This window comes from Strongylocentrotus purpuratus, unplaced genomic scaffold, assembly GCF_000002235.5.
Source record: "Strongylocentrotus purpuratus isolate Spur 01 unplaced genomic scaffold, Spur_5.0 spur5_scaffold_21, whole genome shotgun sequence".
Taxonomy (NCBI): Eukaryota; Metazoa; Echinodermata; class Echinoidea; order Camarodonta; family Strongylocentrotidae; genus Strongylocentrotus; species Strongylocentrotus purpuratus.
Genome location: NW_022145607.1, coordinates 23,646,397 through 23,662,825, shown reverse-complemented (window position 1 = coordinate 23,662,825; position 16,429 = coordinate 23,646,397). Strand labels below are relative to the sequence as shown.

General features: G+C 37.9%; 1 protein-coding gene across 2 annotated transcripts; it reads right to left on the bottom strand.

Moving 5' to 3' along the window:
• Positions 1–4,802: 4,802 nt before the first annotated feature.
• Positions 4,803–16,172, bottom strand: LOC762918. 2 transcript variants are annotated; one of them, XM_030995411.1, is made up of 11 exons: positions 15,794–16,172; positions 14,948–15,099; positions 13,197–13,459; positions 10,965–12,568; positions 9,749–9,910; positions 9,172–9,339; positions 8,553–8,726; positions 7,603–7,767; positions 6,573–6,955; positions 5,957–6,032; positions 4,803–5,582 (listed from the first exon to the last, which is right to left on the bottom strand). In XM_030995411.1, exons 2-11 carry the CDS (start codon positions 15,058–15,060, stop codon positions 5,568–5,570), a joined length of 3,123 nt encoding a protein of 1,040 aa, XP_030851271.1. In that variant the 5' UTR covers positions 15,061–15,099; positions 15,794–16,172; the 3' UTR covers positions 4,803–5,567. The 2 variants fall into 2 exon arrangements, with proteins under 2 accessions (XP_030851271.1, XP_030851273.1); XM_030995413.1 differs by having other exon boundaries at positions 15,047–15,099.
• Between the last annotated feature and the right edge of the window lie 257 nt (positions 16,173–16,429).

Here is a 16,429-nt window from a genome sequence, read left to right as displayed (position 1 = left end):
AATAATGAATGATGCATCTCAGTAATTTCCCGGCTCCCTGCCCCTGTGAAACAGCTATAGTCACCATAGTAACCATCGGCCATCTCTCTCTCTCTCTTTCTCTCTCTCTCTCTCTCTCTCTCTCTCTCTCTCTCTCTCACTTTCTCTCTCTCTCTCTCACTTGTCTGCGTCCATTTCGTATTATCTTGTAAAATGTTAAAAATGATTGATCACTTTTTGAATGCCTACTAAATGACATGCGGAAGGAAAATACATATACGTTGAATTATGAACAATGGATATACTGTATACAAATAGCTGCGTCTGTGTTATTATTACTATATGGGGAAAGAGAGAGGTAGATTGATGGTGTTTAGATGTGTGGGAGTGAGTGAGTGAAGTATAATAGAGAGGGGGCGGATTGGGGGGGGGGGAGGGATATGACATAAATGTATAGAGGGGAGAGAATGAGAGAGATAGATAGTGGGAGAGAGATAGAGAGAAAGAGAAGAGGGGCTATTATGTAAAATAAATTAATTGAGAGAGGAGGCTAGCTATAGCGAGAGGGGTGGGAAGCGAAAAGAGGGTTGGGGTTGGGGGGGGGGGGAATAATGGGTTATCGTACTCTGACGCTAGGATATTGACGCTACAGTAGGATAATGACGATGGGATAGAAATGACGCAAGTCTCATATTTATCTAACAATGTCTGACTCCAGTAGTCAGTAGTTATAGTTTTGTCCATTGTCCTGTAATGATCTTTATAGATAATATATTTTTTTCCTTTTCAAAGAAATAGTACTGCATGTTTTCATTATATAAGGTCCTGTCATACCATGTTATTAAATACCAATAACGAAATTATTAGATCTCAAAATAGAACAAATTATCATTTCACATGATACTGTGGTGCAAAAAGCCTCTGGAGGAGAATAGTAAATGCTATTTAAACTTTGGAGGAAGCAAGGCCCTACACAGATTTCATTCAGCAAAAGTAATCTACAAGTATATCGATAAAGATTTATAAAAGCGTTCATTCATGTCATGACAATATCTTACCCAGAAAGAGGGGGAACTGGGGAGAGCTGGGGGAGAGAGAGAGAGAGGCGGAGAAAATGGCAGGTAGATTCGGATGGAGGGGGGGGGGGGGAGAGAATGGGATGATAGCTACAGAGGGGAGAGAGAGAGAGAGAGAGAGAGAGAGAGAGAGAGAGAGAGAGAGAGAGAGAGAGAGTAGTGAGGGGAGAGGAGGTGGTAGAGAGGGAGAGAGTGAAGAGGAAGATACTAAAGAGGACAGAGAGGGGAAAGAGGAAGAGAAGGAAGGTAGATGATAAGAGAGAAAAAATAAAAAGAGAAGTAAGTAGAGAGACAGAGGGAAGAGACTGACCGATAGACAGGCAGACGAAGAGAAAGGAGATAAAAGAGGGAACTCTTATATATTAGTATAGCAAAGGGAAAGAGAGATAGATCGCATGCTAGGAGATAGGCAGCTCATTCAATTTTTGCTCAACATTTTGTCCTCATTTACTATTAGCTAGGCCTATAATACTAGATTCAAACTGTTGTAACCATGGATACTCTCAATTGTTTTGCCTCTCTCTCTCTCTCTGATTGCAGCCGTTACATCAATTAATGATCAAATTCGTGCAACCTCTCCATTCTTTTGATATCTACCATTGCATACACCCTGGTCCATTTGGTAGATGACCATTTTCATCGCCGATTGCTCCCGTTTCTTGGATACCTCACGAGCCAGCGCACTGGAGCCTCAGTGATAATTCATGAGATCATTAAATCGATGGCTATATAATTATATTGGATCTGCGCTGAGAGAGGGAGGGGAGGGAGGGAGGGAGAGGGGACTGTTAGTGAGCCATAACCCCCAAACGATGTCATGAACAAAACCTTTGTTTTTCACGTGAAATATATTGGAGTCATCGTTATTAATGTTATCATTAAAAAATCCAAGAAATGTATGGCTTTTGTAACTTTGTTTTTCAGTCTACATGTTGCTTTTCGTATCCTTTATTTATTTCCAAAGCTGTTTTGTAAGTTTGAGCAATGTACCCCCAAATTCTTATCCGACCCCCTCCCTTTTCTCTCTCTATCTCATATCTCTTTATAATCGTTAATGTAATTATCACCAAAAAAATATGCTGTGGAAAAGGAAGTCTTTCTTTCTCTCTCTACCCCCCCCCCCATTTATCTCTTAAATTTCTCTCTTCCTCTCTCTTTCTTCTCTCTCTCTCTCTCTCTCTCTCTCCCTCTCTGTCTCACATTTTTCACAATGGACGTCTCTCTGAATCACTTGAAAGCCCAAATTAATCAGCATCAGCATCTCAAAACATAGTGCTATCAAAACGTTTGGAATGAAACCATGATCACACACAATAATTTACAAATAGAAATACACTAGTTTATTAAGAATTCCCTTTCTAATTTACACTGTTGCCATATAACAAGCATTCTACATTGTAATATGTAATATGTAATAATCAATAATCAATAATAATTAATTGCGAAGCCCTGCTGAGTAAATCTGTAACAATCATAATATTTTTTCTCAAATTTTTCTTCTTATTAAATCTGTTATTTAACCACTTTAACATTACACATAATATCATCCAAAGACATCAATGTTTTATTAATTTACATAAATCAACATCCACACGGTTTAATACATTGTGATGATTAAAAATAATTACAATAACTATAATAATGATGATTTTAGTCTAGGTATTTACATAACATGATTATATCGATTCTTTGGTTAAATTTGGCAAAGAACTCCAAGTAGATCTTATGGACTGAGATACATTTATCTTAAATCTAAACCTCAGCAGCACACTTGTATTGTATTAAAGGTGGATTCATAGATTACATAATTGAATGGAATAAAACAAACATACTTGGCAATTTTGAAATTGCTGTCTCAGCATCAATTGTAAAAAGTACACTTTGTAATATGATCAATATTGAAACAATTGTCTCATTTTCTGTCTTAAAAACCTGACAACTCTAGGAACAGGAATTTAAAAATGTTTTCAATTTGGTCATGATCTTTTAAAAGAGATAAATACACTATGCACATTATCACATTATAATAATATTCAGCTTTTATATAGCGCTTAATACATCTCAGACGTCTCTAAGCGCTTTACAGATATATACTAATGGAATGTTTAATATATATATAATTCAAAGGAGTATTTAGCCTTTTAGGTACCGGTAAATGCAAAATACAACAGCTATTAAGTACAGAAAACATTTACACAATTTTAGTGAAAAAATATTTTCATAAAGCTGATTGGTAAAATGATGGACTATGAAATATTTACACATTAAGTTCACTGTATTTTGATATTATATCAGAACATTTCAGTGGACATTTTTATTGCATGTATCCCTGTCTACATCATTGAAGGGAAATCCACACTTAATAGCAAACAACTCTAAAAGAAAACAGAAAAATCAGAGAAAGTTATTAATGGTTTGAAGTTAATTTTAGGCACTTTACTTATGAGAACTCCAAATAGGCTGAATCTGTAATGTCACAAAAACAACCATTGTAAAATTGGGAGGGGTTTAAAATTAAGACTGCGATATATTACATGCGAGAAATAACATATGATTTCAATACAAATTGTAATAAAAACAGCCATTTTTCAATTTTAAGAGTTCAAGAAGTAAATTGCACTGATTATTAAAAAGAACTTATTTGCCATATAAATTGGGTTTGAAAAATTAAGATTTCATTGCACTGTTACATCTTTAATTTAAAAAAAATAACAAGTAATTTACAAATATAAAATGGACATGACACTGGGTTCTCATTCAACTGAATGGTCTGACTGAAACCAGCTTAATTCCCAGAATAAAAATTCCATTCTTTTCAATGGGTTTGAAATTTAGTGCAGCAAGCTGGGGTTGACTGAAATCGAAACAGTTTCAACGGGAAGTGATCAAGTAGTGCGCCCCAAGTGAACATGTGGTCTGGAGGTGGACGGTGTTCTCGTCGACACAATTGAAAAGACCTTGATATCTCCTTTGACTTTCTTTGTGCAAAACCGAAGGGTACGGCACCATACACTAATATCCTTAGGTTTGTTCACTTGCTATGCTAAGATTTTTCAACTAAATTTGAAATACACCTGTCAATGCCAAGAAAATTATTAACTTACACATTACAAAACACGTAGAGATGTGTTGGAAGAGCTTTCTATAGTTCAGCAAACTCTTCTAATTTGATATTGTAGCTATTATAGACCTACATTTCCATCTAGTAAAGCACTAATCTCAAATAATAGGTCCCCAACACATAATGTCTACTATATTAATAATAATAATAATAAAAGTAACTTATATAGCGTCAAATCCACTCAAGGCGCATGTAGAAAAATATTAATATTTTAATTTTAAAGGAATCAGAGGTTATACACTTTTGCAACTTTAGCAATCGCAAGGGAACTGGATCAATGAAATATTGTATTGGGGAGCAGAACCGAGAATGCAGTGATAGGTGAGCAACAAAATCTTGAAAATAATGCGATCTTTAACAGTGACTGCAAAACAGGGGTGATATGGGTACGCTTGGTGGATAAAGTGACAATGCGAGCTGCAGCGTTTTGAAGCTTCTGGAGCTTGGACGACAGATTCTGGGGTGAATTGAACAGAAGGACATTGCCAAAGTCAAGACGGGAGGAAATCAAGGCGTGGGCTATTTTTTTTATTGGCGGACTTGGACAAATATTTCTCAATGAAACCGATTGATACGTAATTGGAACCTAACTGATCTACAGATAGGTACAATTTGATCAGACCTCGGACGTTAACGGGCTTAAAACAGTTTTCCTAGGCCTAAATCTCAGCGATTTTTTGTTTCATTTTCAATTAATGAAATTGCTGATAGTGAGCGCGCACTAAGCAGGCAGCAAACCACGCGCGTACCAACTTTTATGTTTATTGTTACGCGGAGTGCAATTTCGTTTGATCCTTTCGCACCATTGCACTCTAACGTCACTTAGCTCACCATATACTTTGTACATAGTTAGTGACGTCAGAGTGCAATGGTGCGAAAGGATCAAACAGAATTGCACTGCTGGAGAATGATGCTTTTCAATGGTACTTTTAGAGCATGTCATGAGATCAAAAATTGACCAATGAGGTTGCAAGAATCTTAGTAGGCGTTGTATAAAAGGAATTCACATTTATCTGAATTCAATTTCAGAAAAACATGCAAGCATCCAATCGTGAATAATCAACCATGCACGATTCAAGGTGATGAACAACCCTGTAGAGGCATGTAGGCACTTCTCCTTCTATTCTGAGAAGGCACTAATTGGCTACAAACTTATCACTCCCAAAGGACTTTAAACTAAGGTCCCACACAAAATGTCTAGAGACAAGTAGGGAGAACAATTGCTCAACGTACCCGTACACTACAAATCCATTATTTTCACCTACATTGAAGTCCCTATGATATGACTCTTAAGTTGTAGGTTCCAGTAATTTGTAGAATCCCCTGCCGTCTTCCAAGGTTACACATTTAGGAGTCATTGAAATGAAAGCTTCATCAGTATCCATCACAGACTACATCTTTTGGCGCTGTGAAAGAAAAGAAAAATCCAATCAACAAAGAATAATATACAGATATTAATTAAAAGGGTGGGTATTGTAACATATTTTTTTTACTGTCGAAGGGTATATATTTTCACAATATTTTTATGAGGGAAAACATAAGTCCTTTCATGTAAAAAAAAAAAAAATTGTACTATACACCCTAATGGTCAATATTTGTTATATTAGATGGCCTTGATTTACACTTTGTTATATACAATTGAGAATAATTGCAATCTTACGCCTTTCTTTTTTTTCTTGAGCCGCCCCCCCCCCCTTCCCTGACAAATTGCGCGGCTAAGACATGTTACAAACTTTTATAAGTTCTACAGTACTTCATCAGCTAATGGTTTGATTCTTACCTCGCCATGCTCCATAGTAACCGATATAGACCTGCAAAATGCATCCATCCCGTGGTCAGTGTGGCATTTAATGAAACTGGAACATGTAAGTGCAAAATGTTAAGTTAAAACAGTACTCTAATGTCCTTAAAAAGGTCACAGAGATGAAATACAGAATTGATTCATAACCTTAATCTATACACCATAGTCATATACAAATCCATCATTTTTACATTAATAATTTGCAACTTGGGTACTGCAAAGAGTAGTCATTATTTGCTTATGCATTTTGTTCAAATGAATTATTGAAAGGAAAATACAAATTCCTTTTAATATGGCTCTTTTGCTTAAGACAGAATTCAGGCTTGGAGAAGAGCCATATTAAAGGGAAATGAAACATCCATCCCAACAGGGTACAAGAAAACTGGATTCTAAACGATGATGATCATTGTTATAGACCAAAAGCATTACCTGTATTAAAAAAAAAAAATTGAATCTTCTCATCATCCTCATTAAAATTCGAAATTTGGATTTTCCTTTCAATACTATTCCTATCTATAATCATCCGCTTCTCAGCCTGTTATATGAATACTAGAAATAGATGTTAAATAAAATAAGAAATCAAAGATCAGGATACCTGATGTTCTGGATGCTTGGGTGTTCCTTTAGCTTGATGATGATGTCCTTTGACCTTTGGTTTCCCAGGGCGATGTTGGTGAGGTCTAGCCTCTGCAGACCAGGGAATGATGACATCACTGTCCTGCTGAAGCTATCAACGTCTGATATTATTGGATCGCGTGCAGGCAACGCAGCCTGAATGTGAAGCTCCCGAAGTCCTGGTATTGATGCCTTTAGTAAGGTCCTTGTGTCAACGGTTCTACCACAACGTAAGATGAAGGTCAAAAGGTCTGGCATGATGGAGACAAGTTTATGCTCACACCAGGCTTCGGCAGTCTTGTTGTCAAGCGTGAGAGAAAAGCACCTCTTACCCTCTGCAGACTGGTTCTCATCTTGGCCATTCTGTAAATGAAATGGTCGAATAGCAAGTTGAATATCTAAAGACTGAAATTAGGTAGTGACTGTACCCTAATTCTACATTCTCTTGTTTCCATGTATAGAAAGGCTACCTGCCTATAAACAGTGGCGGATCCAGGGAGGGGGCACAAGGGGCACGTGCCCCCCCCTCCCCGGCCCAAAAAAATATGTTAAAATCAGCCCTAAATTCGCCAAAAATGTACTGAAAAACAGGGGCGTGCTCCCCCGGCAAAAAAAAAAAAAAAAAAAAAAAAAAATGCCAATGGTTGACCTAAAAAGGTGACCTTGCCCCCCCCCCCTTCCGCTTATTCAGTGGCTGGTTGAGATGTTGTGATTTTTTAGGACTAAAATAAATATATATGTTCTCTTTCCCATACGGTGCCCCCCCCCCCCCCCCCCCCCCCCCCCCCGGCAAGAAATTCCTGGATCTGCGCCTGATAAAGACCACTTTTCATGTCTCCCTTGAGCTGTCTTTATATACAGGTTTCACTGTATAATATTTAAGATATATTTGACATACAGTAATGTGGATTTAATCTATCTATTAAATTAATAATATAATAAGGAATTATATAAATCACCAAAGTTTACTTTCATGGAATCTAATAAAGTTATTCAACCGAGGACATTACCTCTTGAGACAAGGCAGCAGACTTTGAGAAGAAGCTTGAGTGAAGCTTCGTTTCCTTGACAACCACCAGACTGTTCAGACATGGCATGGCTTTCAAACACACTGCAAGGTCACATGACGGCTTTTCAGTCTTCAGCCCAAAGTCGGACAGTTCAATGACCTCGATCTGAAAGCAATACAAATTATAAACTATGATTATAAATTATTATGAAACTTCGACTGCGTGCAGTCGAAAGTGATGCCTCCTTCATAGAGCAATTTTACAAACCAAAACGAAAGAAATTATTCAAATTCAAGTTCGATGGTAATCCATTAACAGGTTCTCAGAATATCACGATTACAAGCTATTTCTCATATAAATGTATGAACCTTTGATTTTTGACCTCATGACCCCAAATGCAAGATACATACATGTCTCGAGTTTGATGGTAATCCATCCATTGGTTCTAATGATAATGCAATCACAAGCTATTTTTGCATACATAATGAGCCCCATGACCTTTGAACTTGACCTCATGACCCCAAAATTTAATAAATTCATTGGCTCTGCAAGTTACACACATGACCAAAATTTGGTAGAAATCCATCAGTCGGATCACTAGAACGGGACGTACGTATGTACGTACGTACAGACGTACGATGGACGGACGGATGGACAACCGGAAAACATAATATGCCTCCGGCTACTTCGTAACTGAGGCATAAAAACAAAAAAACAATAATGATAATATTAACAATAATAATAATAATGATAATGATGATGATGATGATAATAATTTCAACAATAATAATGATGATAATAATATCAATAATAACAAAAATCATTATCATCATTATCATCATCATCATCATCATTTGATTCAACCAGGAAAGCCTCATCAATGTCATCATCATCATCATCACCATCATCATCATCATCATCATCATCATCATCATCACCATCATCATTACCTGGGTAGATGATGCATTTGCAGCAAGCTCGGTATAGAATGCATCATGAAGACCAATCCAGTCAGACAAGATGAGTTTCTTGAGGCTGGGCATTGAGCAAACGGCTCTGGCAATGCTCTTGGAGATGTCTGCCTCGTTTTCAAGGGACAAGTCAGCAAGACGGAGCTCCTTGATCTGGGTTTGAAAGATCAAAAGAGAAGAGAGTAAAAATAATGACTGTACACAAATCAAAATTATAAGTAACTGATAGTTGGGGCACAGACGAACATTTCATTCTTGTTTTAAATTATGTCTCATCACGCCCAGACAAATGAGTGGGGCCTGTGTCATATGTTAACAAGCACATAAGTTCTGCAACATCAGAAAAAATCACTTTGTCCCTCAGATAGGATTTTAAGTCACAGGTGTAAGAAAAATGCTTAAGTTTACAAACTGGGCATTATTTGATTGACTGATTAATGACTATAGCAAAAGATCAGAATGTGCAGAATGCGGGACATCCCACATTTTCTGGGGTTTGTTTCCTCCGGAATGCGCGATTGTCCCGCAAAAAGCGGGACACTAGGCAGGTCTGAATTAATGCCTTTCTGACTCTCAGCGAGCAATATGATACCATTACCTTAGCAGAGTGGGCGTAACTCGCCATGACAGAGTAGAAATCTTCTGCCAACGTAGCATTGTGCAGGATTAGTCTGTCCAGGTAAAGCATGGCACACAATCCCCGAGCCAGCCGACCAGATGAAGTAGAAGGCTCGATGATAGTCCCATTTATGGTGAAAGACTTCACCTAAAAGTGGGACAATCAACGGGTAGATAACACTTATGATGATGATATTGCATAACAAAAACATCAAAAGCAATGGAATAAGGCAAAGCACACAATCCCTGGGCCGGGCAAGCAGATGAAGAAGAGGAATCAACAAGAATGCCATTTATTTTTGAAAAATTTACCTTCATGTTATAGATAATGCTCATGATGATGATGGTGATGATAATAATAATAATACATAGCAAAAACAACAACAACAATGACAATAGCACATAATTACTCAAGTTAAGTCACCTGTGGTTCATTCTTAACCCACGGACTTCTGAATTCTCTCCATCTCCTAGGGACCATCCCGTTCCAACCGTCAACACTGTAAGAGCTTCATGCAAAGAATAACCAGAAGATAAATTATTTCTTTACTTCTTACCCGAGACTTCTGTGCCTCCTTTTCAAAGACCATGTAGAAGACTTCTTGGAAAGATGCATTCTTGAGTTCAACTCTCTGAAGAGTCGGGAGTGTACAGACCTTGTCTGCAAGCTCACTAGACAGCGTGTGGCCATAGGATCGCTTCAGAAACACAACACTTTCCTGTACAGACAGAAAAAGCATATACCGTGTGAGTCAAAAAAAAGTTTACACCTAGAAAGTTGCTCATTATTTTACAAATTATCTATGAACAGTAAATTATTATACATCTTATGAAAGAGTGTTTTATCCCAAATCATTTGGTACCATTTTTGTGTGGTATGTGTTCACGATTGGATGAACAGGAGGCATTGTTTGCAAGAGTGCAAAAAATCGACTTGCGCCAAAGTGATGCCTACAGTATGTATTATGTTGGGATTAGCGGAGTGAGAGAATGAATTGAATGTATCAAATGAAATGCATTGCATCTGCTTTTTGAAGCAAAGTCACACATACAGGTGCACAAATGTTTGTTGATATTCGATATTCGATATGTGTGGCATGATTAATTGTGTAAAGGATGTTATTTGGATATGCAAAGACCGAATTAACACGCAAATCCCAATTGTTTTATTTAAACATCACATAATCAACTTTGGCGCAAGTCAATTTGTGCACTCTCGCAAACAATGCCTCCTGTTCATCCAAGCATGAACACATACCACACACAAATGGTACCAAATGATTTGGGATAAAACATTCTTTCATAAGATGTATAATAATTAACTATTCATAGATGATTTTTTAAATAATTAGCCATTTTTTAGGTGTAAACTTTTTTGGACTCATACTGTAGATACAATGAAACAACAACCCTTACCGATTTTGTTAACTCAACTTATCGATGTAAAAATGCATACAATTATCAACATGATTGGATCAAATAAGTAATTCTACAACATCATTTGCACTATTTTATAATATTATTGCTGTAACAAGATTTGTTCTCAAAGATTCTTTCCACTTGTTAGACCTAGTGATCTTTGAATAGACAAAACTCTGTGTAATTTTAACCTCATAAATTGTTTGTCAATATCTTCGTTGCTTCCAATCAGCTTTCATGTTTTCAAGGTTCCTTGAGGTTAAAGTGTATTTTTTTTCGTTTTAAATGTACAATTCTTTGATTAGATGTAAGCTCTACAACTTTGGACCTGATGGGAAAGAGAGGAACACTTACCAGGCTCTTGAATGTGTAGAAGTATCCTGCAACAGTGTGTGCAGACATTTGATTATCAACCTTGAGTTCTCTCATCCGTGAAAGCGAGCAGAAGCTTCTCTCCACCTCCCTGGCAACGTCTTCATTTAAACTCTCAAATACCACATCGACTATAAGCTTGTGTGCTGTGGCCTCTACGCCTGTGGTAGATCGAATCGATGATGGTTCCTGCTCGTTGACCAAGCCGGATGTGATGTCAAGGGCCACTTGTTTCTCCTGGGCAGCAGCAAAGAAGAGCAGGAACTTCATCTCATCCCTGTTCTTGCTGAGGATGAGACTGAGCAGCATCTTGTAGTCTTCTGGATTTGTTTTGGCCTGTGCTGCGAGGTGCAGACCAGCCAGGTACTCCTGAAAGAGCTTGTGCGGAAAAAAGACTTTCCCCGTCGTGCGTGGCTTCTTCCTCTCTGATCTGCCAGGCTGCTTCTTATCCCTCGAAATGAGACCAACATCATATCCTCTTTGAAGGACTTCCTTATCAAATCTGTCTTCAGGAAAGACTAGATCGTTCTGCAAGAGTCCCTCAAATGCTACTTCTGCTAGTTTGAGACGGTTCTCCTCAAGAGCCATCTTGGTGTCCTCATAGGAGAATGGACTTCTTGAATTGGATTGCTGCTTCACCTGCTTGTCAAGGTAGCCGTCCTCCATGAACCCTATGATCTCCTGAAAGAGTTGGGAGAAGGTCTGCAATTGCTGAACCACCTTCCTGCGGGCTTCCTCCTTCCACAAATGGCAAAGCATGGCACAGAAGATGGGGTAGGGTGACATATTCTCTGCAATCAGACTGCCCTTCTCCATAAACTTGACAAGGCTCTCTGCAGGTTCTTTGTCGTTGCTGAAGAACCGAGAGACAAATTCCTTGACGTTCTCCACTGTGAAGCCTTTGATCTCTATGAAGGCGTAGCGTTTCCGGAGCTCGGTGTCATCCCGTATGTGCTTTACTTTCCAAGGTCTGGAGGTGATAATGACGAAACACTTCTTGTACTCTTTACACTCGAGGATCTTCAGGATAGAATGCTCTGTGGAGAGGTCCCTAGTGAGCTCATCGTAGCCGTCCAGCAGAATAAGCACCTTCTCTGGATTATTCCTGATGTAGTTATTCAGCTGCACTGCGGTCACCTTGTTATCAGGCAGGTACGACGACTTCACAATCTCCCCGATCGTCTTCCCATCCTTCACTTCTCTCAGGCGAACGGGCAACACCAGCTTGAAGTCCTGGAAGTGAGTCCCTTTGATCCAGTCATCTATGATTTTTGAGAGGAAGGTTGTTTTACCAACCCCGGCCTCTCCTTGTACCAACACACGGCGCAGCAGGAAATCGTTGATCTTGTTGTTCAGGATGTCTTCGTACTTCAGTGGTTGTGGCGACTTGGATTTGGGGTCTTCACTGAGCAAGATCAGGTTGGTGTAGATATCTTTCAGTGCTAGCAAGGTGTCAGGATCCAGCGGCTTTGTCTGCACTTGGCAGAATGCTATGGCTAACTCTTCCATCAAGTCTTTCCTGCATTGTTCAATCTCCTCCTCAGTTGCATCTTGCTTTGTACTGGAACTGTCGGTACAGAGGATCCCTACAACAGATGACAGTAAAATAACACTACGGGATAACAACTATGGTACACCACAGCTCAAAATAGTATCACCATTTCTCTGGACATGATTTCCTCATATCAGTCTAACAGAAATTAATCATTGAGGTGAAAAACACTCATTTTAAACCAAAAGAAATTAAAAATGTTTCAAATAAGATACATTTGAGTCTTCTCAGTGCATGGATTATTAAAAATGAGAAAGTAATAGCAATTTGAGAGGGAAATTTGTTTGAGACTTTTCTTTCCAGGGTCAAATTGATTGCCAATTGATGGTATGCATGTTACCTAAGAACCGTTAATAATAAAGCCGAATGTGGGACTAAACCTGATAGAGAGTGCGGGAGAGGGGATTAGGCCCATGGCGTTGATTTTTCCCACAGTACCTCACTACGATATACATGTATAGTGAAACCTGTATATAAAGATTGCTCTAGGTAAACATGAAAAATGGTCTTTATAAGCAGGTGGTATATATGTACAGGTTTCTTTAGTACAGGTTTCACTTAGAAACAGGATTCAAGGGAGAAAATAGGATGTGATCATTATAGGCAGGTGTTTTTTTCTAAACAGGTGGTTTCTATAGCAGGTTTGACGCCTTCATTCTCACCTTTCTCAACTTTGTCCGCAAGAACCTTGAGACCACACTTGGAAAGAGCCTCCACCAGTCTTTTCCTTGTCTCACATTCTTTTGTGTCATTCCACCAGCAGCATAACACAGCATACATGGCTTTCTCTGTGCGCTGTTCGTCTCTCAGCAGGTTATCGAGCTTTACCTCATCCACACCCAGGCGAAGCCCAAGTTTCATGTAGTAGCCATGGGGAACCTTTTCAGCAAGGGCATTCAGTTCCAAGTGTGAAATAGGGGCCTGCCTGAAAGGAACAACAGTTTGGCCCGAATTCACAAAGGAGGTTTGTCGACAAACCTGGTTTATCGACGAACCTCCTTTGTGAATTCGGGCCTTTGAGTTTGATCAGTCAATATCCTACATTAAAAAAGTTCACGCGTGGGTATACAGTGCGAGTCAAAAAAAAGTTTACACCTAGAAAATTGCTAATTATCTTATAAATCATCTATGTACAGTGACTTATTATACATCTTATAAAAGAGTGTTTGATCCCGAATCATTTAGTGTGGTAATTTGCTCACGCTAAGATGAACAGGAGGCATTGTTTGCGAGAGGTGCTTTCACTTGATTCACTTCACTTTCACTTGATACATTAAATTCCCTCACTCCGCTAATCCCAACATAATACATACTGTAGGCATCACTTTGTCGCAAGTCAATGTTTGCACTCTCGCAAACAATGCCTCCTGTTCATCCAAGCGTGATCACATACCACACAAAAGTGATACCAAGGGATGTTCCTTTGTCTACCTGAGGAACTGTATATTTTGTCCGCTTTCTTTGTTAGTCATGTTCATAGTGTTATATCCTACATCTTCGAAGAAATATAGGCCAGAGCAATTATCACAAAAACATGTGTGAGAACCTTCAAAATGCATGTTATTACATGGAAAATATAGGGGAAACTTTGAATGTATTTGTGATGGATATTTGAAGTCAAACAATTTTATTCACTTGTTTAAATTTCAGTATTCAGTTAATTAGTAATCTAATCAACTTCTTAAAAAATGACTTACAAAAATACAAGCATTTAATTAAAAACCAGTATTATGCCACATGAGAATTGATATATCGGTAATGATTTAAATTTATTCCTGCTTTATAATATGTTTTAATATCTTCTTTTCACATACCTACATTGTCACTGATTCAATTTTGCCCAAACAATGACAATCATAATTAAAATACTGAGAATAAAGTGAAAAGAATATTAATATGAGAAGGGTATCTAAATTAGTCTCTTATCAGCTGAGCACATATACTGTATTACTATTAGACACATCTTTTGAATACCGTAAGTTGCGTAAAATGAGGTGAACATTGATATCTGTATGAATAGAGCAGGTTTTTGATATATAACAGGGAATAATTTTCCTGGTATCGCATCGCAATTTGCTATGCATTTTTGCATGACTGCTATACAAAATATCTTTTGTGTAGCAGTTTTCTTCCATAGAAATGTACAGAATTTGATTTGAAATATTTATCCATCGGCTGAAATTGCTAATCAAAAAATTTGAGGAAAATTATTCCCTGTATAATCGCTATAATAGCTATGATGCAGACCCTTTTCACATTAGTCAACATAAATAAATTGAACAAAATCGCTCCGCGTCATTCCTGAGACGATGTCAAAATTAGGTGTTAACAGAGCCCTGCTTTATCAATTTCTGTCAGTTATCATTCAGTTACCACCCTGCTTTACTGTACTTCCAAATTTCTAGGGACTTACTCCAGTGGGCCGGGGTTGGGCTCTACATCTCCAGCCATCAACAAGAGATAAGGCCTAAAACAAAGAGATGCTGAACAGAGAATAGCTGGATGAAGGTACACCACGATGACCATGATGAGTAGGAGGAAGGGCAGGAAGATGACCGCATCGCCCTACGATGATGATTAGGAATAGGATGAAAAATGAGAAGTTAATTAAGGTTATATAGCCAATAAAAGAATGACATAAGCGTTGACTAACATAATTCATTATGTGCATATATTAGGGAGTGTCGATCTGTCCCCAGACGTAAATAATCATTCATAATCAAACCTTAAAGATAAAGGTGAGTTCTGGTAACGCGATTGATTGTGAAAGAAAAGGTGTGAAATGCATCAGAAAAAGTTGATCATGTAGCATGTAAGTATTGGTGTGTACTGCAAGGTTCTGGAGTCATCAAATTCATAACAAATTTGGCTCAGTCTTGGTAAAGTGACAAGCACACTGCACAGAAAGATGGGATAACACAAATGGTGTCGAGGCTTGTACTTGTACTACTTGATTTCCTTATCTTTCTATATGCTCATTACTCAGCCAGTATACATTTTCTTCCAAAATTGTTTGGCACATGACTTGTAATCTTGAACATTCAGTGTAAGTTTCGTTAGATTCTGTGAGAATTGCTTTTCTTTTTTTTAACCAGAACGCAAGTTTAATCATATCCATTATCTGATTGATACACGTCGTCTGTAAAAACCCAAATACATCCACACATGACATACACGTAGGTACACACACACAATCAACAAAATGCTTATGCCCATTTTCCAAATCTCTCACATGACACTTGTCAGAAGAAATACTCACCGCACCGCTTGAAACCGTGACTACAAAGTAATCTAGTGTCTATATGAGCCCGAACTATTTCATCTCCTGTTCTGGTAAACGGGATTGGGTAATTATCGAGAACAGCGGAAAAGACAAGGACAAAGACGATGTAAAAGAAACAAGCCGCAAACGAAGGCAGGGGCCATCCACACGTTATGGGGAATATACCACTAACCTAGCTCTACCACGCCCCATCGATGTCAAGTCGTGTTCGAATGCACTACCTGCTACGTCGCGCGCGGTTCTGAGTTCAAATTCCGCGGGCCTGGCCTATTCATCATTGTTCGACGACTGCACTGGTGTTGTCTTTGTTCCTATAGCTGTACGTCTTTGTTGTCATCATTCATCATCGTCAACATCATCATTATTATCATTTCATTTGTTATTATTATCATCATCATTATTAGTATTATCATTATTATATAATTAACATTATTATTATTTATCATTATTATTAGTATTATCATTATTATTATTAATATTATGGTCATTATTATTATTATAATCTTTATTATTATTATGATCATTATTATTACTATCATTATTATATAATTGATATTATTATTATTATGGTCATTATTATTATTATAATCTTTATTATTATTATGATCATTA

What these genes read in the sequence shown, in the direction of transcription:
- LOC762918 (XM_030995411.1), bottom strand. Translation starts at nt 15,060, where the DNA reads ATGGTCATCGTGGTGTACCTTCATCCAGCTATTCTCTGTTCAGCATCT. An exon ending in TCTACACATTCAAGAGCCTG is followed by an intron (nt 9,911 to 10,964) that starts GTAAGTGTTCCT and finishes CTGTCTGTACAG; the next exon opens with GAAAGTGTTGTGTTTCTGAA. An exon ending in GTTACGCCCACTCTGCTAAG is followed by an intron (nt 8,727 to 9,171) that starts GTAATGGTATCA and finishes TTTCAAACCCAG; the next exon opens with ATCAAGGAGCTCCGTCTTGC.